The 25,417-nt window shown below is 36.3% G+C and overlaps 1 protein-coding gene across 6 annotated transcripts in view; it reads left to right on the top strand.

The window, feature by feature from the left end:
* COL12A1 (collagen type XII alpha 1 chain) overlaps positions 1-25,417 on the top strand; it is a 104,512-nt gene that overhangs the window by 51,812 nt on the left and 27,283 nt on the right. For all 6 annotated transcript variants that reach the window (XM_075087101.1, XM_075087100.1, XM_075087097.1 and 3 more), the window contains 24 exons: positions 852-991; positions 1,262-1,394; positions 1,487-1,513; positions 1,825-1,967; positions 4,422-4,551; positions 5,439-5,578; positions 6,685-6,814; positions 7,453-7,595; positions 8,626-8,755; positions 9,660-9,802; positions 11,345-11,474; positions 11,671-11,790; positions 12,395-12,541; positions 13,361-13,477; positions 13,932-14,078; positions 14,555-14,629; positions 15,182-15,321; positions 16,084-16,207; positions 16,406-16,549; positions 18,803-18,967; positions 19,834-19,872; positions 19,965-20,103; positions 22,248-22,390; positions 22,772-22,881. In XM_075087101.1, the coding sequence (XP_074943202.1) occupies positions 852-991; positions 1,262-1,394; positions 1,487-1,513; positions 1,825-1,967; positions 4,422-4,551; positions 5,439-5,578; positions 6,685-6,814; positions 7,453-7,595; positions 8,626-8,755; positions 9,660-9,802; positions 11,345-11,474; positions 11,671-11,790; positions 12,395-12,541; positions 13,361-13,477; positions 13,932-14,078; positions 14,555-14,629; positions 15,182-15,321; positions 16,084-16,207; positions 16,406-16,549; positions 18,803-18,967; positions 19,834-19,872; positions 19,965-20,103; positions 22,248-22,390; positions 22,772-22,881 (2,999 nt within the window). The remainder of the gene's footprint in view (positions 1-851; positions 992-1,261; positions 1,395-1,486; positions 1,514-1,824; positions 1,968-4,421; positions 4,552-5,438; positions 5,579-6,684; positions 6,815-7,452; positions 7,596-8,625; positions 8,756-9,659; positions 9,803-11,344; positions 11,475-11,670; positions 11,791-12,394; positions 12,542-13,360; positions 13,478-13,931; positions 14,079-14,554; positions 14,630-15,181; positions 15,322-16,083; positions 16,208-16,405; positions 16,550-18,802; positions 18,968-19,833; positions 19,873-19,964; positions 20,104-22,247; positions 22,391-22,771; positions 22,882-25,417) is intronic.

Genomic DNA, 25,417 nt, shown 5'->3' with positions numbered 1-25,417 from the left:
GACAGACTGAAAGGAGAAAGGTAATATGAGGGGAGCCCTCATCCTGATCTAGGTTTATGATTTAAGAAGACAGCTAACCAGAAGAGCTACAATAGAAGTGGCTTATCACTGGCCCTCACGCTGGCGTGAAAAATACAGAAAAAACATGCACGTGCTCTCTCTCTTTTTTTCCTTCTCAATTTTTCATTTTGTAGCCTAGTGTATTTAAAAATGTTTGTGAGATTTTTTTTGCTTGCTTTTGTGCTAGCCTTTTTCTATAGCTGTGGTTTTGTGTGAATGTGTGTGTAAAGAAAAAGAGGAAAGCTCTGACAAAGAAATTATTTTTATTTTAATTCTCTGGTTTTACCTATTTATGAATTTCTTTCCGGTGGCTATAATATTTTGCCTCCTTAACCTTCAGTTAACCTCTGTGAATTCTTTCTAAATAAGTGGTGTAACTCAGTCATGACTGACTTGGCTTATATAAAGAATTTTAAGATCTGGGAGAAACTCGTGCAGGAGCTTGACCTTTACATGTGTGAGTTCATAATCACTCCTTCTAACTCCAAAATGAAAGAGCTAGGACTTAATCTGTTGTGAGTAGGTATGTGAGTTGGGACCTCTACTGAGGTCAGTAAAGCTACTTCTGTTTTATCTTGTGATGACCTGGTGATGTGACCTTATGAAAGATGATTCGCTTTGTGTAGGTGGGCTGGGTAATACTAAAGCATTTTATTGTAGTCATTAGAACCATGGGAACTGAGAGATGAATCTTCTACATAATCTTCTAAATTGTCTGAGTAATTCCTTGGTTTAACTGTATTTATTTTGTAGTTACACTTTGTGGAATACTTTTCCTTTTCTAATAATAGAGCCTGTGCCAGCACCAGTCAATCTCAGAATCACAGACATAACCACGAATAGTTTCAGAGGAACGTGGGATCATGGAGCTCCAGATGTCTCTCTATATAGAATAACCTGGGGTCCCTATGGAAGACCAGAAAAACAGGAGGTAAGAGGAGATACTCTCCATAAGATTTTGTGGTCAGTCTCTCAATGGGTATGTTTTTAAAATCAGAAATGTAATTATGAAATGGCCTATAACTTGCAAGCCATTGTTGTGCTCAAGGGAAATTCAGTGAGAAGGTGTAGAACACATAGTTACAGCCACTTATAGTGATGTTACTGTGTGAAATGTCACTCAGTTATATCCCATTCTCTGTTTATTTGTTTTGGTTTCTATTTATTTATTTATTTAACCTTTTTTTAATTTCTCCACAAGACTATCTTAAATAGGGATGAGAATAGTTTGATCTTTGAAAATTTGAATCCAGATACATTATATGATGTCTCAATTACTGCCATCTATCCTGATGAATCAGAAAGTGATGATCTCATTGGCAGTGAACGAACACGTAAGTAGTTTTGGCATGTTGTTATTCATAGTTATTAAATCAGAAGGCATACACATACAAGAATTCTGACAACTCTTTCTACTTTTTTCTAGTACCCTTGGTACCTATCACCACACAAGGTAAGAATCTGAATTTCCAGGCATGGTATTATTAAAGAAAACTCATAGCTATCTTTTTCCAAACTGTGAAGAGTGTTGACATTAAGAAGCTGACATCATGTAATAAATATTATTGTGTATTTAGAAGAACACTAAACACTAGATTACCACATGTTTATTAGTTAACAAACATTACAGTTTATGTTGTCTTGCACTTAATACCTTCTGTTCTTGGTCAGGCGTTCATGCAGCCCTAAAAGTATGAATGAAGTGTTTGTCCCTACCTTTTGCTTGAATTACATATGTATTCTTTTCTTTATTACATTTCTCAGCCCCAAAGAGTGGCCCACGAAACCTTCAGGTGTACAATGCAACTTCACACAGTTTGACTGTGAAGTGGGATCCTGCCAGTGGTCGAGTGCAGAGATACAGGATCATTTACCAGCCTATCAGTGGCGATGGCCCTGAACAGTCGGTAACTAATTTTGAAGTGATGTAGTTATTAAACCTTAAATGAGAGTTCTGCAAAGAAATCCATTAGATTAATTTATTTTCAAAGCACAACAGTGTATATATTAATCTACTTTTAGGTGAAGATTTATATTTGTAGTGAATAAATATGTATTCCCTCCTTTTTCTTTCTCCCCTTTCAAATCAAGATAGAATGCTTTTTATGGAGCAAAAGTAGCTTTGGATACAGCCTGTTTCCTTGAAATCATATAATCTCTAGATATAACTAGAATAAAGTTAAAATATGTTCAGGAACAAGCACATGAGACTACAAGTCACAGATATATAGGTATCACAACAATTAATAACATGAACTACCGTGACTACTTCCGTAATCCAGAGTTTTCCATTGTTTTTGTAGTGTGTTTCATGGGCTGTCAGAAGGACTTTGCTGTGGAACATAGTGTGGACAGTTGAGACTGTCTCTTACCATACTAGGGAGAGAATAACCGTGCAGAAGCAGCATTTGCAAAAACAAATCCATGTGAAAGATATGCTAGGGAAGTGTTTAAGGTATTTTAGTGTGTTTTTATATGACTGAGCAGCTGTAATGATAGAGAGAGCCAGTACTGTATGATCAGCCAGCTTTCCCTGCATTGTCAGCAAGAGCTGTGTTGACTACTGGCAGCCTACGCAACACAGCCTGGGAACGGTAATTCAGTCAGTCTGTTTATCAGAAATGTGTGCTACTTAAAAATGCCCTGTTCTGTAGAGCAAAGCTGTTGTGGTTACTGACTCACAGGAACAGTCTCAGATGAAAACCACACTCATTTAGCTTGTTCCTGTAATTGGAGATCACACATGTTCATAAGTGTATCTAGGAACGTTTACTTTAGAATCAGTGAGATACTTACGCACCCGTTTTTACTCTCTTCTGAACAACATGCATTTGTGTTGAGGTAATTGAACTGTTGTACGAATTGAGTAGTTGAATGCAAGTTTAGTCAGAAATCACTAGAAGTAGAAGGAATAGCAGTTAATTAATATCTGTAATTAATTGCTGGTACTGGAGTAAAAAAGAATTATGGGCATTCTGTTGAAATTTGTGCAAAGAATAGACAAAATAGACTTAATTGTTCACAGCTGGATAGAGTCCAGTAATGACAGTCAGAGAAGACACCTCTTTTTGAGGAAAGCGCACAGAACACTCATGCTCTGTTCATGGCATTTTAATGTCTGTCTGCAAATAATTCTCAGCCATATGATGGTAATTCCTTGTCTGCTTTTTTTGTTACTGTGATATTTGATTAAACTGCAGTTGCTGGGTAGACAATAGCAGGGTCCCCACTGAAATTTTTAAAATAGAATTTCTAGAAGTTTTTATTTCTCTGTCTGACATTTAATGGCCTCAGCACCAAGAAAGAACACTGGTGATTTGAAGACAACTGCAAAAACTGCACACCAAACTCTAGAGACCATCATGATCATTTAGGGTCAGGTTTTGAAAGGCAAACAGATACTAAAATATGGAGGCCATATGTGATGCTAAAAGCATTTATGCTTTGAACTGAGCTTTGTACACTTGAGTACAAACAGAAAGTTTCCTTGTAAAGCTAAAATAATCTACTCTATGAAATGTGAAGATGTGTAAATGCTTGCTCACTATCAGTTCTTCATCATCAGAATCTTTTAAGTGTTATGACAAACATATTAGCCGAATAGGCTTTGAAAATGCACAGATAGTCTTAAAACTACAAAGGATGCCCTTCAGCAAGTGTAATTTCACACAATTAAAACCCAAAAAGCTCATGATTCACAAATGCGGAAGATCTAAGTATTATTCTCAGTGCGCTGTAAACGTTTTCCTTGGTGGAAATGATGATCACAGCATTATATGTAAAAGAAAAATTTAAATGAAAGATATACAATGATTTTAGACTCTTAACAGAGGTATTTTAGAAGCTGAAGTATCATGCTGTAAAATTTTTGAAATCAAGGAGAGACGATGTTGATATTGTATCAAATCTACATTAGAGATCTTCAGTGTGTTGTAATTTATTCCATGTTTGCATTCTACCTGAGAATGGAGCATAAGGAGCCCAATTCAAAGTCTGTCAAAATGCATAAAAGACTCTTATTGACTTCAATATGATGTAGTCAGAGGCAATGTGGAGAAACAGCCCTGTGCTGGCACAGAACCGGCAGTTGATGTATAATTGTGGTTATATGCAAGTTTGGAGCTCTTAAAGAATACTAGCTTTGTGTAACTGGACTCTGTCTAAACTTGCTGAGAGGAGTATTTACTAAATATTATTATTGTTCTATGTCTACTGTCAGTGTCAGTCACAAGAGCATTGCAGCATATGAAATATCAGTGTTTTCCACTCTGCATCAAATGCTTACATTCTTCACTACAACAGCAAGCTTAAAAGGGGCAGCATAAAAGGGATTTTAATATTTTTCTTTCATTTTACTGCAGACTATGGTTGGAGGGCGGCAGAACAGTGTGGTGATACAGAAGCTGCAGCCTGACACACCATATGCTATTACTGTGTCATCAATGTACGCAGATGGTGAAGGGGGGCGAATGACAGGACGAGGCAGAACCAGTAAGTAACTTCTTGAGATCTTCTTATTAGATGCGAAATGATATTGATGTGTTGCTTTTCAAATTAGCTGAGAAAAATTTCTTGTGGTGAAATTCATCCCATCTGTATTTGTAATTTGTACTTGGATGGGTTTCAAGTATCTAAAGTAAGAAGGCCTGGCAGTCTACTAGCTGTAGAGAAACCCTGGACCACTACCTTAGACTGGATGCCCAGCTTTTATGGCTGAGAGAAACCCTAATGCTACTGTGGAACTTCTTCCTCATTTTAGTCTGTTTAATTGTCTCATGCCACAATTTAGTAAGCACCTTAAAGAGTCTGGAGACACGTGAATCGTATATGTGCTGTTAAGTATAAGTTTACGGCTTTCCTGTCAGCACTTTCAGTTCAGAGGCTGACCTTTACAGAATGCACTTTCAGACTCTACCATTTTACGTTGATAGCATTGTTCTGATCCTGCTATAGAACGCACTGACTGATTTGCTACCAGAGGCACTTCAGGCATAAAAAACAATTCACTATTTTTAATTAATTAGTTATTTAACTATACATTTATTAATAAATTTGTACTTAGTTTACTTTTGAGCCTACGGTAGAAAGTGAGACATAGCAATGTGTTTGGTGAGGAGTGAGGAAAACAATCCTAATGATCTCATTGTATAATTCTAAAATAGCATCCAGAAAGAAATTTTTCTTACTATATTTAGTATTCCTTATGTTGTTGGATGAGGCTGATGTGTTTTATTAATGAAGACAAACAACATTTAACTTAAGCAGTCAAACCTGTTGTTTTTTTAAGTTTCCTAATGATACCTTGCATAGACACGATCTGACATCACAGGTGAGAGAATCTGGCTCCACATTTCTGACAGCTCATTGATCTGTTTCAGAACCTCTTACTACTGTGAAAAACTTGCTAGTTTATGACCCAACCACCAGTACTCTGAATGTTCGATGGGATCATGCAGAAGGAAGTCCTCGCCAGTATAAAGTGTTTTATGGACCTACAGCTGGAGGCGCAGAAGAAATGGTAAATAGTTTGTGTGGATCTCACTAACTGTCTCGGGTAAATTGCAGCTCATGGTGCTAGTGAGAGAAATAATGTTGAGTGAAGTGGGTCTTGTTTACCTATGCACTGGCTTTTTTTCTGTTCATAGCTACCTGGAGAAAATGCAGAGCACCTCCATGAAAGTCAGTTACTCCCATATGTATTACAGATGTTTGGTTTTATATAGTAGACCTTCAATGATTAGTCCTTAGCACAGGGATTTAATATCACACACAATTTTTTGTTTGTTTATTCTTAGGGCGGTACGTGTGAATGTAAAGCTGACTTCAGGATGTACAAAAGGCTATAAAGTCAGCAGACCTACTTTCTACCCATTTTTACTGCTAAGAAGTCATGTAACTGTAGGCAGTCAGCCGGGATAATATCTGTGAAAAGCAGAAAAATCCACATAGGTGTCTTATTCTAATCTCCTAAAATTACTTAACTGCTAAAGAGCTAAACATTCCTGAAAATGGGAACCCTTATTGCAGACTGGGAAAGTATTATTCTTTCTCACTTGTGTTTCTTTTTCCACATCTGTACAATTTGATGTGCCTGTGAAATGACGAGTATATGAATTGCCACTGTTTCAATAGCACCTAGAGATCGATTGATGATAAATATTCTTAAATGGTGTAGAGTTTTACTTTCTAACATGAGCTGCTCATTACTTCTTGTCATTAGCATGTTGTAGTGTTACATAATGTTTTTTTTATTTAGAAAGTGACCTTTTAATGCCTCTGAGCTGCTAAATAGTAGTCATTAAAGAGATCACTGCAGATTCTGCTACTGTTACTAGTAGAACAGGATCTGGACCCAAAAGTGAAGATAGCTGTAAGGGATTGTATAGGAGAGTGTAGGGGTTAACAACTATTTTTGGTAAGTCCAAGACAGAACCTTCCTGAAAGGTAATTCCAGAAGATATCATGAACCCTGTTACTTCAAGCTTCACCTTTTGTAAAGTTTTTATCACATTCAGTCTAGAAATGAGGTGTGGTGGAAGAGGAAGGGAGATCTAAAAGAAGCTTAATTTTTTTTTGCATATTTATATAAATGTCATGCCCTTACCTTTCTTTTTAAATCTGTAGACCACAGTGCCAGGAAACACAAACTATGTCATCCTCAGGACTCTTGAACCCAACACACCTTACACTGTAACTGTGGTTCCAGTTTTCCCAGAGGGGGATGGTGGACGTGCCTCTGACACTGGAAGAACTTGTAAGTGAAATAGTAGTTTTCAAGAAAATGTTAGGATTTTTCGTGAGTGGCTCAGGTCATTAGAAATTGATTTTACATCAAATGTGGAAGTTTTTTTCCCCAAAGCTAAAACATAAGTGTAAGAAACTCTGCTTACCTGCTTGGTTATGGTTGGAGCTCTGGAACTTATTCTGTGTTCTTTGCTTATTTGGGTGGAGCCTTTCAGTCCATTTATCTCAGGCAAGCTCAGCTCTTATGTTGTGCAGTGAACTTATTGTTTATTTCCAAAAAACAGTAAAATTTTAATTGTAGTGCCAGTAGCAATTTTCCAGGGAGTTTGAGCTCCTAATGTCTGCATGAGCTAATATGTGTAGTTTGTGGCTACTTTTCATACCTGTCTGATCAACAATAGGGTAACAAAGTGTTATGAACATACCTTCAATTTGCAGCAGAGTGCATCTTTGCTCCCTGGCAGGGATGTTTATAAAGACTAATCATTGAGATTCTTAGATTTGTAGATTTTGGGATAACAGAAGTAATAGGTTTATCTTGGGCTGATGTGCTTTTCAGCTTCCTTTGAGCACTCTTGTAAATTCAAGTAGAATTGGAACTTACGTAAGCAACTTTGTAAAACTTAATTTAAATTGTTCTTGATCTAGTGGAGAGAGGAACACCGAGAAACATTCAAGTTTACAATCCCACACCAAATAGCATGAATGTCCGATGGGAACCTGCTCCAGGTCCAGTACAACAATATAGAATTAATTACTCTCCACTGTCTGGCCCAAGGCCATCAGAATCTGTAAGTAATTTACTTTTTATACTATTCCTTAAAAGTGTGTGAAGGATATTGCTTCCTTCAATGAATGTAGAATAATAATAATGAACTTGGGGCACTGTCTGCCCAGGAGTGTCCCTGCTGAAAACACTATGTCTATAGGTATTTAGTCCATTGTAAATAAATGCTTAATTTGGTGAAATAAAAGAAATAAGAGATAAGACTCTCCCATTTAAAACTGAGGATTGACGATTGAGTATCCTTTATCATACTGCAAGTAAAGATGAGCTAAAATGAAACCTTTTCTTTTTTTAAAAAAAAGAGAGAAGGAAACAACCAATATTTATTAGGAAGTGTTTAATTATGAAACCATATGCCAAGTTTATGTGATTTTACCACTAAAGTTTCTCTTTACCCCAAATCATTAGTGTTTAAGTAGGTCTTGGTGAGCGGTGAAGTCTGGATATGACTAAAAAGTTTGCCCTCTAGATGTGAAGTATGAGTTCTTGGGTTTGTGTAGAAATAGGTGCAATTTTAGAGCTAAGCCTGTGAATGTACCCACACAAAATGTACACCCGTATTGTACTTATACAGATTAATATGTTTTTATGTAAAGAAGTGTAAGAATTTTTAATGAATCATTTTCATCTGTAAAGTGAAACTGCATATTACTTCACACATGAGTGGGAACCTGTCTATTAGTACCTGTTAGAAAATGTCCTTTATATGTCAGTACACTGTGACAAAATTTGCTTTTTTGGTTTCTGTTCCTGAGTGTTTCTTTTTTTTTTTCCCTGAACTGTTTTTATGTAAAATGTAAAAAATAACAATTCCATTTGCAGAATAAGAGCTCCTTATGTATTTGTCATTTTTTTTTGCACCTGCTCTTGAATTTTATCAATGTTATTTTAAACTTGTATTGTTATTCTTGGAAAATGTGCAGCATGGTCATGTTCCCAGTTTTTCTATATTTCATTCAAATTGTTCATTATAATGAGTAATGGTATAACCTGAAGCTTTTTTTTAATATAGATGCCTTTTGTTTCTGTTTTAGATTGTGGTACCTGGCAACACTCGTGATGTGATGCTGGAGCGCTTGACTCCTGACACTGCTTACTCAATAAATGTTATAGCTCTGTATGCAGATGGAGAAGGAAATCCAAGCCAAGCACAAGGAAGAACATGTAAGAGGCAGTCAGTACTTCCTTTGTGAAATATATGTCAAAATTGGTGTGTGAAGAATTTGTAAAAATTAGTTACAATCACAAACAGTGTAAGCCATTCAGTGCAACTCTGAGACCAATGCATCTGAGTTATAGCTGAAGCGGTTATAGGCCTCCATGGAAGGGAGCTTTTCTATCTTGTCTGGCAGTTGTGGTACACGCATGATCACCAAAGCAATTTTCATTTGTGAAATAAGCCTAATATGAAATTTTTTGAGTTTAAAAGCTGTTCTTTAAAATATCATTACAGAGAAATAGCAATTTGACTTTTGGAAAATAAAAATAGAACATCAAAATGGGTAAAATTTGCTGTCAATAGAAAAAAAAAGTGCTTCTGTTTTACACGCTAACTGTATATGTCAACCTCCCCAGATGTTTGTTTTTTTGCAGGAGATGCCTAAACACCAAAACCTCCTTGCTACAGCTTAGCCTGTGGGCACTTGGTTGGCTTATGCTTGCTTCTTTAAAATTCATTCTAGAAATAATGTGTAAAGAAACTGTCTATGGCAATAATAAGTCACTTCTTTTTTGCCTCTTCTATGTTTTCTCTGTTAAATCCCCATATTCATCTAAAACTTGCACATATGACAGGCAATAGATATACTTGTCTGCAAGAGTCTGAGAAGCAGAATGTATGCAGGCGCTCACTTTGCACATCCCTCTGCTGTTCTCTCCCTTCCATACTGTTTCAGTTCCTCCAGTTAAGGCTCTATTTCTTTTTAACACTAAATATACCTGTATTTGTTTATTCAGGGTTTCAGGGAGGGCCCAAAGCTTTGGCTTCAGGGCAGCATTTGAATCAGTGGGAGCAACACTGAACTGGAAGAATCATGCTCTGTAAACCTTCTGTATTTTCTTTCTTTAGTGCCTCGCAGTGGTCCAAGGAATGTGAGAGTGTTTGATGAGACCACAAACAGCCTTTCTGTACAATGGGACCATGCTGATGGGCCAGTCCAGCAGTACAGAATCATTTATTCACCCACTGTGGGAGACCCTATTGATGAATATGTAAGTTCTGTAATTCCTTAGTAAGCACTGAGGTGTTCTAAGTTTAGGCCACAGAAAACCAAAGACACTCGTTTTACATGTAGTACACTCTGCATGCTCTGTGGGTTCTTCGGTCATTGTTAATGCTGAGAAGCCATGGTTTGTATGACACGGTTGTGGGTTTGTTTGTTTTTTTTTTTTCTCAAAGTCACAGAACATGTACAGTTAATGAACAGACTTGTGTGTAAAATAATGTTAAAGATATGAGTCACACATTAATCAGAATATTCTGAGTAGAACCTGCTTCCTGCCATTTAGTTCAAACATTGTGCTACAGTGAATAGCTGTCTATTACTTCGCACTCTATGCATTATGAAGTCAGGGTGCTAAGAAACAGAATAAACATAAATCTGCATTTTATAAATTGAAGAAAGTTGGCAGAGTTTAATAAAAAAGCAATGGTAACTTTGATTCGGCATCTAACTTGCTTTTGTGAGGTTCAGTATGAATTGTTAGTGTTTGTGTTTAATTTTCTGCAGCTTAATGATAACACAGGTTAATCTGATGCTTATAAAATTCTCTGAGCGTTTATAACAAATCCAAAGTCAGATCCTATAGAGCTCAGTGGCAGAATTCCTGCTGACTGTCACCAGCTAAAATGTAATATGTATAGAACGCTATTTAAATGCTATTACTGTTTATATATTATTATATAGGGCATGCTGAAAATTCAGTGGTTGAAAATTCCCTACTGGACTGGTTAATCAGGACACATATTTCTCAACACACGTGTCTTCTCTGCAGAAAACATTGGACATTTCATAAAAAATAGCAAATCTCAAACAACTGAATTTTTTAATCAAGTAATAATAGAAAATTTTTACTGGGACATGCTTTTGAGATAGATGCCTCAAGTTACTTTCCATAGTTTCAGTGCTTTATGGCCATTTTATGGAGCAGTGTCCCTTTTTGGATTATACCTACCTTTTCATTCAAAGGGAGCAACAGGGCATGGCTGCACCAGGAAGTTGAGGAGATTGAGGGACACATAAAGATGCACATTTTTATATATCAAAATATTTAAAGTTTCCTTCTCAGACTGTTGTTTCTGCCAAGAAAATTATATCCTAAGATGAGGATAATGACAAGGCAGATATGAAACTGATGAGTAGCTTGAATGACTTTGACTTCCATCCCCATTTTAGGAGCTTTTTCCTCTCTTTTTCTGTCTCCAAACACATCATCATGAGTTTTTCCTTTCTATGAGGGAACAGTACTGAAATCTTGGTGAGGAACTGCAGCATATCAGTCTGATGTAAGGGTAGGGACTGAAGAGTTAATTTGATTTATCTTTTTTTGCTGATCACAGTGTTTTATAATTTAAAATAACAAATACTGATAATTGTTTATAGGCTATAACCCTTAAGATATCCTGAGTTACTTTATCTACAGTGGACATAAAAAAGGTGTGCCAAGCATCCAAAAAAATTTTTAGTTCTAGTTACTCTCATTATTGATCAATTACAGGATTGTGAGTTTGCCTCTGTTTCTTTTGCGTTCTAGATAACAGTTCCTGGGATAAGAAATAATGTGATACTACAACCACTGCAATCAGATACGCCATATAAAATTACGGTTGTGGCTGTGTATGAAGATGGAGATGGTGGGCAACTGACTGGCAATGGCAGAACTGGTAATTCGTTTTAATAGTGTATATCCTTTTTTTTTTAATTTAAGGCACATATTCCTTGAACACTCCAACATTGTCAAGGTTTCATTATGTTAATTATGTCTTTGACGTGATTATTACCTGGCAGAATTACAGTGCAAGTTTCTAGAGGTTGAAAACCAGCCACTAGTCTAATTAGCATGTTTTTCTTTCTTTTTAGTTGGCCTGCTTCCTCCTCAAAATATGTATATAACTGATGAATGGTATACACGTTTCAGAGTTTCCTGGGATCCTTCACCATCCCCTGTTCTTGGCTATAAAATTGTATACAAACCTGTGGGTAAGAAAACCTGTTCATTCTGAGTATACCACTTTCAGAATAATGGGGAACCAGAATAGAAATCATAAGTATCATGAAATGTTTGTGTTAAAAGATTTATTTATTTCCTTTGTTTACTGATTTTGATGGAAGCTTAAGTCTTATTATCAGTATTTTATAAGAAGTGCAAACTACACTGTTTCATATTCAGTTACAGAGACTGAATTGTATAGTTAAAATTTAATATAGTGACTAGATCAAGTCCTGGACCAGACTTGGTTTTCCTTTCTTTAATACCTCTTTGTCTTTCTGAGGATATGAACTGGTGTATGTGAGATGAGTATTGGACAGGTATTTAGGTACTAATGTCCTTCAGAACCTTTCTTTTATGTGACAGTGAAACAGTATACGTACCTTTCTATAAGTTAAACACAAGCATTTTACGATAGCTTGAAAAGCTATGTTTATGTTCTGTTTGCAATACTTTAATAGGCTAAAATCTAAGAAATTAATATGTTTTGTTTTTGAAAAAACAAGATTAACAATTGATGACATGTAAAAGACAGTGGATAGTTTTGTAGCTCACCCAATCATGAATCTTTCTCTCTCTTCCTTTCAATTCAAGGTTCAAATGAGCCCATGGAGGTTTTTGTGGGAGAAGTGACTTCCTACACCTTGCATAATCTGTCTCCCAGTACTACTTATGATGTGAATGTTTATGCCCAGTATGATTCTGGAATGAGCATACCTTTGACAGATCAAGGCACTACATGTAAGTGAAAATAATTTTGTTGTAGTCACGCTAGACACATATGCTGATCTGAAATAATATTGCTTAAGAGAGGATTTTTAAGGCTGGTTGTTAGAAAGTCTAAATATCCTCTCGCAGAGAATACTTATCATTTGTCCATGATGTAAACCTTAAAAACACTAAGCTTGAGAACAGTAATGGTAATACAGTTTTAAGTAATGATTTGATGATACAAAATTTTCTAGTCTGCTTCCTAAAATTTTATCCAGCTATAGTTGAAGTCAGTCTTTAACTGTCTCCAGTGTAATACAGAATCTAACCATGCTAAGCAGGTCTAGGCTTTTGGCTGCTCTGCCTTTACCTCACAGGAATATCCACTGATTGAAACTTCAGCTTTTCGGGAGTAGATGATTTTGTTGGTGGCTTCATTTTAAGAAATTTCTAAAAAGCTCTTCAGTTAAATCAAGCATCCTGAGTTTTGTTGACTCATTATGTTATTTTCATACTGCCCTATATGTGAGTGAGATTCCAATTTTGGGAAATGTCTTATTTTATAAAGAACTCAACTTACTGTATGTGAAAACTCATAAAATGGGCTGTTACCCAATACTGGAAGGGCATCAGACTTTGGGCCTTTGTAAATAGCTAGGCTGGGATTTCTAGGGCATAACAGAAAATGAAGAGATTTGAGTAGAACTACTCTTTCCTTCTGTGAGTATTTTTAAAAAAATCAAGTTCTGGTCCAGCACTGCTAATATAATTTTTGTTTTGATGTGTGTAATTTAATATCCATTACATACTGTTTTCCAGAGAGCAATTTATCTCTTTCTCTGTTCACAGTATACTTGAATGTCACTGACCTAACAAGTTACAAAGTGGGTTGGGATACTTTCTGTATCCGATGGTCAGCTCATCGGTCAGCAACTTCCTACAGACTGAAGCTAAACCCAGCTGATGGTAAATGCATTTTATTTTTTGCATTTTCTGGAAACATAATTGTTTTATTTCAGTGACAGCGCCACTCATTTGGGATGGTGGCAAGCCTCCACCAGAAGCCATGATGCATCTGATTGAGCTTTAATGCTCCGAACATAACCTGTTTTTCTAGAGTGGTGAAAAAGCTGCAAATTGGGAGTGCTGCTTATTGCAGGTTATCATTCTTTAGTGGGAATCTGCTACTTACCTGGATTTCACATGTACACTGGAATGTAGTTACTCTCCAGTATGCTCCAGGGTGCGTAATTGCCACATAACCTTGGTCTAGAAAGGCTTTTAATGGACAAGAATAAGACTGCTGTCCCGTCCACTCCAACCTCTTCACAAGAGGTCTCATTTCTAGACTTATTTACACACACATTAAAAGGGAAATAGTGCCTTCTAACTTTCTTTCCATTGGGCTTTGTTTTGACAGGTTCCAGAGGACAGGAAATCACAGTACGTGGATCAGAAACAAGCCATTGTTTTACTGGTCTCTCACCAGACACAGAATACAATGCTACTGTATTTGTTCAGACCCCTAACCTTGAGGGACCTCCAGTCTCTATGAGGGAACGCACAGGTAGGTAATAGATACTGTGAACCTTAAGTTTTGGCTATAGAACTTCTCTTGTTTCAGCTGTAGAATTTGTCTTGCTCCTAAATGTCTTTCAATATATCTTTTAAGTGATCTTTTTGCGTCTTTCTCTCAGTGTAATGTCAACTGGATTTTGTGAGAGAAAGAAAAATTCTTATGCTCTTCTTCAAACTAAGTATTCTGTAGCACTTGGATGAAAAATTGGGATGCATTATCAGAGTGCAGTGTTACTCATGTAAAAGCATTCCTGTTATAATGAAATCGAGTACCTTTGTTTTAACAGCAGCTATAGTCTCCTTATTCTTGTAACACAAGAAATTATTCCTTGCCAACTATACATTGTTTAGGTTAGTGAGAAAAGATTTGAATCTTTCTGTGTGGTAATATAATACATAATCTAGAGTTTTTCCTTGAATGAAATTATTTATATAGAGTAAAAAAAATATATTATTTTATTTCAGTTCTTAAACCTACAGAAGCACCAACTCTGCCACCTACGCCTCCTCCACCTCCCACAATCCCTCCAGCTCGGGATGGTATGTTTATCTGTAGATTTATACAGGATTTTTACATAGTCATTGCACTGCTTCAGGGTTTAATTCTATTTTTCGTATTTTTAAATATTTTTAAAACTAGTAAGCATTTTAACAAAATGAAGTTTGAGACCAGTTTCCTAATGCCGTTCATTTGCTGCTGAGCTTTACTGGACTCCAAAATTTTCTGCTTTAGGACAGCAAGGTGCATATATCTGGGGAAAAAAAAAGTGATATTCCACAGCTCCGCAGAAAGTCTGTGAGCCTGGCCCTCAGCAGACAACTTATATTCTATGGTAGCTGCTCAAAAAAGAAATGTAATTTAAAATATTTGCATTTGATTCTTGAGCTCTTCCTAATTTCTTGCACTTCTCTTTGAAAATTTTTAATAAATGATTTTGTGATGAGCGTGAGCCATCTGCCAGGTTGACTGCATGGTAATAGAAGTTTGTTGAATATTTGTCATTTTTAAATTTTCAAATTTTGAAGCAAGGCTCTTTATTTAACAGTGCTATGAATGAGGTGTTTTAAGTGTTCTTTTTCTTGGTCTTTCAGTATGCAGAGGTGCCAAAGCAGACATAGTATTCTTGACTGATGCTTCCTGGAGTATTGGTGATGATAACTTCAACAAAGTAGTGAAATTTGTTTTTAATACAGTAGGAGCCTTTGACTTGATTAATCCTGCTGGAATCCAGGTAGGTTTGTTATTTCTGTATGAGTCTCTGGTCTAGAGATAGAGAAGGCCTGATATCAGTGACAGAGACATGTAACTGCTAATGTTTGGTAAAATATTTGAGTCGCACACCTCTTGGGATAGTTGCAACAAACCTAGCTTCTGAATCAGATATTAATAATTTAAAAAAGGGAATTTATTTAAGAAATGTGAATGTATATATAGAGATGTCTATTCAGCATCAAATTAATATACTATAATGTTGCAACTTTACAGAATATGTAAAAGGAGCAAAATTAAATACATACATATACAATATTTAAAGATGGTTTCAGAATAAACATTCAGTGATTGTATTCCAGTATTTAAGGCAAAAGAGTACACAATTTTCTATATATACAACTTTATTGACATTCTCTTGCCAAGCTCTTTTTTTATTTCCTAAAAGAACTGGAAGAGGTTTATTAGATCCTGTACGTGTCCTCAGAAGCGGAGAATAGGCACTATATATACTGCATCATAGTAATAGCAATAGTTTAATTGTTTGTATTTAAGGTCACATAATAATTCATCTATGAAAGAGAAAGAAATAAGTGTTGTGTGTACATCGCTGTGATCATGTCTGCATTTGTAAATATGTATATATGTGCATAATCCTATATATATGTAAAAGATTTTTCAGTTATTTAATGCTTACTTATATACCACAGTACGTTTTTGGAGGTGTATATATGTGTATATATTGGAGGTATGATACTGAACACTCTCATATATTCCATTTCAGGTTTCATTTGTGCAGTACAGTGATGAGGCAAAATCTGAATTTAAACTGAATACATTTGATGACAAGGCCCAGGCCCTGGGAGCTCTTCAAAATATTCAGTACAGAGGAGGAAACACAAGGACAGGTAATTCTGACCAGTAATTATATTTCTTTAAGATAAAATGTTTTCAGAAACTGCTTCATCTTCCTAATATTGCATGGCTGAAGAATTAGGTATTTATGTTCTTCTGTTTTAGTCGTGTGGCTGCTGCCTTTTCAAAGTAAAGGATTTCTTCTCTTGCGGATAATATGGCTGACTCCTTGTTCACTGTGTGCTTTGCAGGCAAAGCCCTAACATTCATCAAAGAAAAGGTTTTGACCTGGGAGAGTGGCATGAGGCGAGGTGTTCCCAAGGTACTTGTTGTTGTCACAGATGGTCGGTCTCAGGATGAGGTGAGGAAAGCAGCAACGGTCATACAGCATTCTGGTAAGCGATTTGCAGTACCTAGCTGTTTCATTTCCTTATATGTTAAGCAGTGCAATTGTAAGTTGTGCTTCAATTATCTGGGAATCCTTTACTCATAATTTATGGACTCAGAAATGTATTCTGAGTGTTTGGGAAAAGCTCAAAACTATTTAAAGAATTTAGACTCTCTGGGCCAGACCTACTTCTTTCTCTAGCCTCCTCTCTGGGGAAGGATGTGGCTTCCCAAGGCTTTCAAGTAATTCCTCATGCATATTATTTCATAGGTGTGACTTTTGGTTACTTCTTTCTCTCCTTGCTATGTGGACCCCAGGGATCATTATGAAGTGTAGTCCATTCTAGTGCTTTTGATGTAATGGGCCTGGATTTTTGAGCTTTATGTTTCACCCAGTATAAACCAGTGCATCTCCAGTTAAAGTAACTGCTCTTGCGGGAGCTGGGTCTGCACTGACTCCTTCATTGCCTTTTGAGCTGTGAAGTGTTGCAATTCCAATTCAGATTTGCTGTACATGGCTTACATGAGTCTAATAATCTATTCCTGTCCCTGCACCCAGCTGTTTTGCATTTCAGTGCATGAGCCCCCTGGAGTCCTGTTCCCTGAGAAAGGAAATGTTGTACTTACGGAAATCACTGGCATGTAGACCACAAGTGGTCATCTTCTCTGCCTCTGTGATCTGAAGGAATCAGCTCTGTCTAGATGGTGTCTAAAGATGTTTGGCTAACCTATTCATAAAAATCTCTACAATCTCTCTGGATAATCTGCTTCAGTGCTTAACTACCCTAAGAGTTGGAAAGCTTTGCCTCACCTTTCACCTAAGTGTTTCTTCAGGCTAATGAAACTACTGTCATCTTTTGGTTTCCCTAGTTAACCAGGAAAGCAATTGATCACTGTCCACAGTAACGGGCCTTCATATTTGAAGCCTGTTGTCATTTCCTCTTTCTGTCTTCTCTTTTGTAGACTAAACAAACCCATTTCCTTCAACCTCCTGTTGATCATGTTTTGCAAACCTCTTATCATTTTTGCTCTCCTCTCTACTTGCTTTGGTTTCTTTGCATCTTAAATGTCGTGCTCAAAGCTGGACAGAGTACTTCAGCCAAAGCTTTACCAGAAGTGGCTACAGATGAATAATTATATCCCATTTCCCTTTGAAAAGTTAAAAAATGTAAATAAAGATAGCTTTGTCATTTGCAAAAAAAATGTCAATTCTGCTTTCAGCCTCCAATCAGCATTTCCAATGTCTGTACAGTTTCTTGTCAATGAAATTTTGTGGGAGATTTTTTTTCTATATAGGGCTGAACTGTGCAGTGATTTTTTTTTCTGCTTTTTCTGGTATGGCAGAGAGAGGTCAAACTATCGCATGGAGGCTTAGGTAGGAGAATGGAAAGAAAGAAATGAGTCAGAGACAGAATTCTGTAAAGGCTAGAAAATAGCAGGAAACAAAAACTTGACATAGAAGGCAAGGAAACGCTAATTTAAGGATTTGAAGAGGAAAATCACCATGACAAAGGAGGAGATTATGCCTTTATACCTAGTGATATGATTAAATTCTAGGGTCTGGGTTCTTCTCATTTGACTTAAGCCGTTTAACAGCTAAATGTCTAGTGTAAAGTTGTCCTACAGGGTCCTTTTACGGCTAGTGAAGAGAGCAACAGATAGGCACCTACAGACCATGGCTTCTTCTATCTTGAAGTTAACATCTCAGGGAGGTGAGATGAATTACATTCTGAATCTCCTGTTGGTTATAGAGGGAGATTAGACAACTAGCTTAGACTTGTTGCTAACTTGGAAAGTAAAAATTGTTGAGATGAATACCACCCCAAGAGAGTGAAACGGAAACTGAGAAGCATGAAACGCAGGAGATGGCAACAGATGGAGAACCGGGTAACTAATAGCGTGCACAGATATTTTGGACATAGAACAGATTTAAGATACTGTAGAGTTGAGAGGATTGTATGTTTTGTATGAAAGAGTAAAGGGAATAAGGCTGTGTAAGATTGGAAAATGTACAACAAAAACCAGTGAAGGAAGGAGGAGAAAGTTTTGAACGAAAGATGCAAAAATCAGTTTAATCCCTCCTGAGCTTTGATAGGGTGAATGGATGTCCAGAATGTGCTTTCATAATGAAGGCCAGATAAAAGACTAGTGACTAGTTAGAACCTGAGAAATCAATGATAGAGATGGTTTGTGAAATATTGACCTGAAAAAATGGTAATGCATGTTTACTACATTTCAAGAAACAAGTGTTATTTTTACAGGCTTCAGTGTCTTTGTGGTTGGTGTGGCTGATGTAGATTACAACGAGCTGGCCAAGATTGCCAGCAAGCCCAGTGAGCGTCATGTATTTATTGTTGATGACTTTGATGCCTTTGAAAAGATTCAAGATAACCTCGTCACTTTTGTGTGTGAGACAGCTACCTCAAGTGAGTAGAAGTCATGGTTTTCCCTTTTTCCAAATTGACACATTTGCTTATATACAGCTACAGTTACCATCCCATTTAAGGTACATCAAAAGATATGTCTGTATATGAAAGTTAGGTTTCAGAATAACTGAACATAGTTTAAAGGAGCAAGTTACTTTTTAAAAATTTTGAAGTATTACATTTAATATACTCGTCTCACATTTCAAAACTACTAGTATAACAAAAAGAAAGTAACAGTCAGTGAGAACTACTGCTCCTTAGAGGAAGTAGAATGATGCCTAATGTGAGCTGGGGGACACAAGAGGTCTCTTATTTACCACTGGTCTAGGGGTGCTAAAGAGGTGCAGCTATAGTATGTGATACTGTTTTAAAATTATCTAAATAAAGTTCAGAAGTTTACTCAAGTGAAATCCTTCTATGGCAAAAATGAGAAATTCTCAGGCCTGTCATGTGAACTGTGTACTCCCTGACTGCCTCATCCGCTGGCTCCTGAAAAGGCATATAAATCTGCAGATTTTCCTTGTGAATCTGACAGATATTATGCAGCCTGACTCATGCTTGAAATATTAATGGAAAGACTGTGTCATTGTGCTCCTTTCTTCTTTTGAATTAGACTCTCAAAATATTTTTGGGGTTCAGTTGTTATACCATACAATTTGTCACGGTAGAAATATCCTACCAAAAGTAACGAGTAAAGGTTTTAACAGTACATCTACCACAAAGCAGAACACAGTATGACAAATGTAACAGAAGTTGTCTTATAATTACTAATAGCACAGACTTTTTGATAATAAAACTTTCTGAAGTATATATATGTATTCATATCTTTTATAGTTTTGAATTATATGTTATTTCATGTCTTTTAGCTTGTCCTCTTATTTACTTGGAGGGATACACTTCACCTGGTAAGCAACCGTCTAATATTTTGGCATAGGTTCATTTGTGTCTTTTACAGCTCTACAGTGTTTTTATTTTTTATTTCTCTACATATTTCAAGGTTTCAAGATGCTGGAATCATATAATCTAACAGAGAAGCATTTTGCTTCTGTACAAGGTGTATCACTGGAATCAGGCTCGTTCCCAAGCCATGTAGCATACAGACTCCACAAAAATGCCTTTGTCAGCCAGCCAATACGGTAAGTAAATCTGAAAGACTCGTATTTAGGGCAAGCAGGTGAGGAAGGGTTAATAGAGTTCATAGATGACAGCTTTAATATTCTATGGAAGATGCATTTATTTGGTGTTCTTTTTGCTGAACTCCAATATACTCCAAAGAACACCTATTATTGTTCTCATTAAATGCTAATCTATTTCTTCCATTATGATCTGTTCACTATTAATCCAGTTACTCACTGTTCTTTTTTGGAGATTATGCTTCTTAACTATTTGAGTTGCATATAATCCACAACTTGTCCTTAGGCAGTTGAACAACAGCCTCCTTGGTACAATGAGCTCCATGTTGCCAGAGGGAAATCGTTTCAATATGGAGAGATAAGCACCACTTTTTGCAGGGGTATTGTTTATGCTGCTGTAGGCAGCACATTGATGCCACTAGCTTAGGGTAGTTTCTTCTCTACTTGAGTTGCTGTATTTGGTTAATGGAGTGGAGTTTTCAAGGGCCTGTGGTCTTAGAGCTTGGTTATGGAAGGGAAATATATGGTCATTCATTTTTTTCACAAAAATAAACCAACCAAAAAACCGCTTAGTAGTTAGTTTTACTAAGAGGAGGACAATACCTCTCTCTTTTTCTTTCTACATTTGTTCCTCTCCCATCTATTTAAGTAAGTTTCAAAAAACTCATTCTGAGTCAGAGGAGATGCCTAAAGATAGCCCATTATTCCTATTAAATTTAAGGAAATTTAATCTTTTCAAACAAGCCTTTGAAATCTTCTGCAATTCTGCCAGACTGGGTAACGATCAGATCACAGACACAGAAGCTGAGATGTGTGAATAAATTTTTTTTTCACCAGCCTTTTCAGCTCACAACTTTAGAAGTGGAGGACTTGAAGACTTTTTTAGTTCATTGACATGCAGTTATAGATATGGGTGTGATATGTCTCTGACAGCCTGGATTTTTACAGTCTAGGGAAGTACAGATAATCCCAGTTTTGCAACTCTCTTACATTAAGATAAACCTTGCATTTAGCATGATAAGATGATAAAAAGACAAAGAAAAGATAGACTTCCTGTTTATGTAATTTTTTTTAGAATGTTGTGATACATAATCTGTTGTCTGCTGTAAGAGGTGGAGTAGACTTGCCAGAGTATTCTGGGCACTTATTTTTCATAAGAAGCCAGAAAATAAAACTCACTTTAGACTGAGTCAGCAAAGCAATAAAAGCATCCTGACCCTGGTGGCATAATTGTTTCCATATCTGAGATAACTTGGTTATAAATAGTGTTGCCATATCTACTTTAATATTTTCATTCTTGCCCTGTCCTGTGTGGTGTTGTTGACTTAGTGATATGGCTGTTATTGCAGAGTGTCCGTAATTGTATGGGTACATAAGTTTTGCCTAAAAGACAGAGCAGCTACTCTCTTAATTTTAAGGTTTCTATGTTTATGTTCATGAGGCCAAATCCCCTTCTCAGTTCCATTAGAATGGTTAAGGAAAAGCAGAAGCTGCTTCTTTTCTTACAGTTCCCTTCCTGCATTCCCGCCCTTCTCCTTCAGAAAATGCTGAAGGCCATTTAATGCATGATTTTATTTACTTTTGTCTTTCTGCTTTTTTAATGTCTAACGGTCTGAACATAACAAATCTAAACCTCAGCCACTGATGAATGGGGTAGAGCCCAAATACATCACCAGTTGCAGAGAATACATTAAATATCTCCTTCATTGTATTTGTGCCTGAAGGCCAGCAATAGATAAGTGCTGTTTGTTGCCTGTCTAAACCAGGCCAGATTAAAAAAGAATAAAGCTGCAGTCCTTTTTTCTGTACTTATCATAAAGGAATTTAAAATATGTGTAGTTTATACAGAATCTTGCCACAAGAACATATCTCCAAGAGTTCTTGGTCATATTCTGGCTTCCTTCATAACCATGGTGCCTGGACCAATTGAAGACAGGCTTGTGAGTTCATCTTAACAAATCACATAGTGGTTTTTATCACAAAGTCCTTTGCTATTTGAGAGAGTAGTTAAAATTCTCAGTTCCATTAAACACTGTGGTTTTCCTGTTACTCTCATGTCTTTTCTTTGAAAAAGAGCAAAGTATGAAGATCTTATTTTCCTTGTGTGCTTCCATGTGAAAAAAAAAGTCTTCATATTGTCTTAACAGGGAGATTCATCCAGAGGGATTGCCACAGGCGTACACTATCATTCTGTTATTCCGTCTTCTGCCTGAATCCCCCAATGAGCCGTTCGCAATTTGGCAGATTACAGACAGAGATTACAAACCGCAAGTTGGAGTTGTGCTTGATCGTAAGGATGATTATGCTTATTGCATAAAGAATTTATACATTACATTACTTTGCGTGCATTCTTCCCAAATATTTCCAAACCCAAAGCATTCCCACATAGTAAAAGGATAACATAGTTTTAGTTTTAAGTTGTTTTTTTTTTTACTTTGTACATCAATTATTTTTTTCAACTAAGAATAAGTCAACCAAGCTACGTTTTAACTTTGGTATTACCTCTAAAACCAAAGGAAAATACATCTATGTACTTATGGGTCAGAAATACTATCTATAATCTCTGTTTACTCAACTGAATGGTATACTACATTTTATTGATAAGTGTATTTTAGGATAGTGGTTTCAGTAGTACATATGAAATGAAATGTATTATTTTCATTTATTGCAGCTGCCAGCAAAGTGCTGTCATTCTTTAACAAGGATACAAGGGGAGAGGTTCAAACTGTAACTTTTGATAATGATGAAGTAAAGAAAATCTTTTATGGAAGCTTCCATAAGGTAAAGGATTGAAATTATGAATGTTGCTTTCTGAAGTGCTGGTCTTTGAAACAAAAGACATACAAGCAGAGGTCACTGTTGGTTATATCTGGTCTTTGTATAGTACTGTATGTTAACATAAGGACTTACAGATATGTAGAACAAGTTCTCTGAGGTTATAGCTCTTCTTTGAACCAATGTAAGAAATTTGTCAAGAATTTGTCAAGTCTGTGTAAGTGGGGGGATATAGCTGAACAAGACATCATAGCGTGATTCCTGGCACATGAAAGAGGAATAATAAAAGATAAACTGGAAGAAAAGGAAAGGAAGTTGTGGTTAGAAAAGATTATGGGGGAGTGTAATGATTTGAAATCATTCAGAGAAGAAGAAGAAGATATAGCCACAGAAAGTAAGTAGCTATTGACTTATAGATAGAGGCAGGAAACCAATTTTGAGAGGTGAATAGCGTATTGAATAAGATTCATATGTTCAATAAACATAATACATGTATATGTATATATTTTGTATGTATGAATGTGCATTGGTATATTTTTGGCTTAAATTCACTGGGCCTAGAGCATTCCAAAATAAGGTTAACTGAGGAAGCAACAATAATGAGAGACAGCCCATAAAAGATTGTATAATCTATTTGAGATTTAAAATGAAACTAATGTTTTTTGAATTGTCAAAGTGGCTAGTGAAATCCTTACATGTTACTGCATCTGCCTTCAGTTGTGACAGTTTTGTGCTTGCTTTTCTAATTTTCTGCACGAAATTATGGAAACTTGATCCTGCCTGGCTTCCTTACCTCTAGTCATCAGGAAGTGTTTGACTCAGGCTACATATATATATCTAAAACACAATTTAAAAAATATTTTCTCGCTGTGTTAAGTATACATGGTTAGGGCAAGAAAATGAGTTGCTATTGCAACATTTTTGGTCAGCTGAAATGCCCAGTCTCATGTTTTCATTTATCTCCCTTCTGTTTAGTTTAGGCTTCTTCTGATGACTAAATATGGCTGGAGAATAACATTTGTTTTCTTTATGATACCCTCTCCTGCATGACTAGTCACTACCAGCGTTCCTTTGAGGATATTGATAAGAGGTTGCCTCTGTCAACGTGCTGATACTGGAGGCCACATTGTCAAACTAGCTCTGAAAGCAGGGAAAGATAGCTGGTGCCAGCACTATAATATTTTGTGACTTTATCTGTGTAAAACATGTATGACTATGAAAATCACACAGTACTATAAAAGCTATTGGTTTCCTCAGAATTTGACAGAGGATAACTTCCCAAACTGCTTCTATGTGATATCCAGCTACTATTGGTTTATAATTTATTTAATGGCTAATTATTTTTGCATATATGAAGACATGTTTATTTCTTTGACTTTGTAACTGATACTTATGAGTAGGCTTTGATCACACCTGCATTAGGCAGCCTCTATTTTGTCGTTGGCATTTGGCTTTTTGCCTTTTCTTTTTTTATTGATAGCTTAGTAGGACAACTGTATTTTAAGGAAATGTATTCATCTACTGGAGTGAGAAAAATTGTCAGTGAAGGCTAGGATAGATATTGTTTTGTTATAAAAGGTGAGTCATCACCAAGAAGTACTGTTAAAACACAGAACATCATATAGCATGCCCCATTTTAGATATCAGTGTTAGAGCTGAGACTTCCCTCTTTGGGTCAGTTGTGTGAGGTTCTCTACGTGCGGTACGCCCAGAAGTCCATTTTAAGTGTCTGCTGTTAATTTCATTGAACTTCGGAGTCATATTTTTCCTCATAGTTCATCTAAATGTGATAAAGCTGAGCAGAATTAACTGATGGCACTTACAGTGAAGCTCCGCTCATTTATCAGAGCAAATGGGGAACAACCTGCAATCCCAGTAATACTAACTATGTGTAACTGTTTATTGCACTTTCTGGTGAAAAACAATTCCAGGGGAAATAAAAATCCAGAGTTTTTAATTATTTGAATAGTTAAATACACTCATATATATGAACGGAAAGCAATCCCAAGATGCCAAACCATGTACGGGAGTAACAGCCATTTGCAAATTATCTTAAAGATCTGGAACTATGAATTTTTGCTTATAAGACTATTTCTTAAGCACAAATGTATCAGTTAGTGCAGTGTGTCATTCCCCTTCTTCGTTTCCCCAAAAGGAATAAAAAGTTCAGATTTTGATAGTATTTAAAGTAACTGGAGTAGCCTTGATTTGAAGAGCTGTATTTGGGATTTTTCAGCATGTAACTGAGCTGACTCTGGATGCTCTCCAGGATGATTACTGAGATTGCTATATGAGTCAGGTTAATGATAGCATCATGGGATGCTCATGTGCTGGGAAAGCCTTAAGTGTCATCCATGTTGATTAGCTCCTAATAAAGAATAGCAGTAGTTTCAGCTGGATGAAGAAAGGAAAGTAAGATTAACATATTTCAGAAGGTAATATTGCAATTTCTCCTGCCATCCAGTTTCAAAGAATTGACAAATCTTTAGAATACAAGAAGGTGTTTTCCAAAATATCAAACATTTTTGTGGTTTTCATTCGA

This window comes from Phalacrocorax aristotelis, chromosome 3, assembly GCF_949628215.1.
Source record: "Phalacrocorax aristotelis chromosome 3, bGulAri2.1, whole genome shotgun sequence".
Taxonomy (NCBI): domain Eukaryota; kingdom Metazoa; phylum Chordata; class Aves; order Suliformes; family Phalacrocoracidae; genus Phalacrocorax; species Phalacrocorax aristotelis.
Note: the sequence above shows the minus strand (reverse complement) of the source record. Positions and strands in the feature narration are given on the sequence as shown.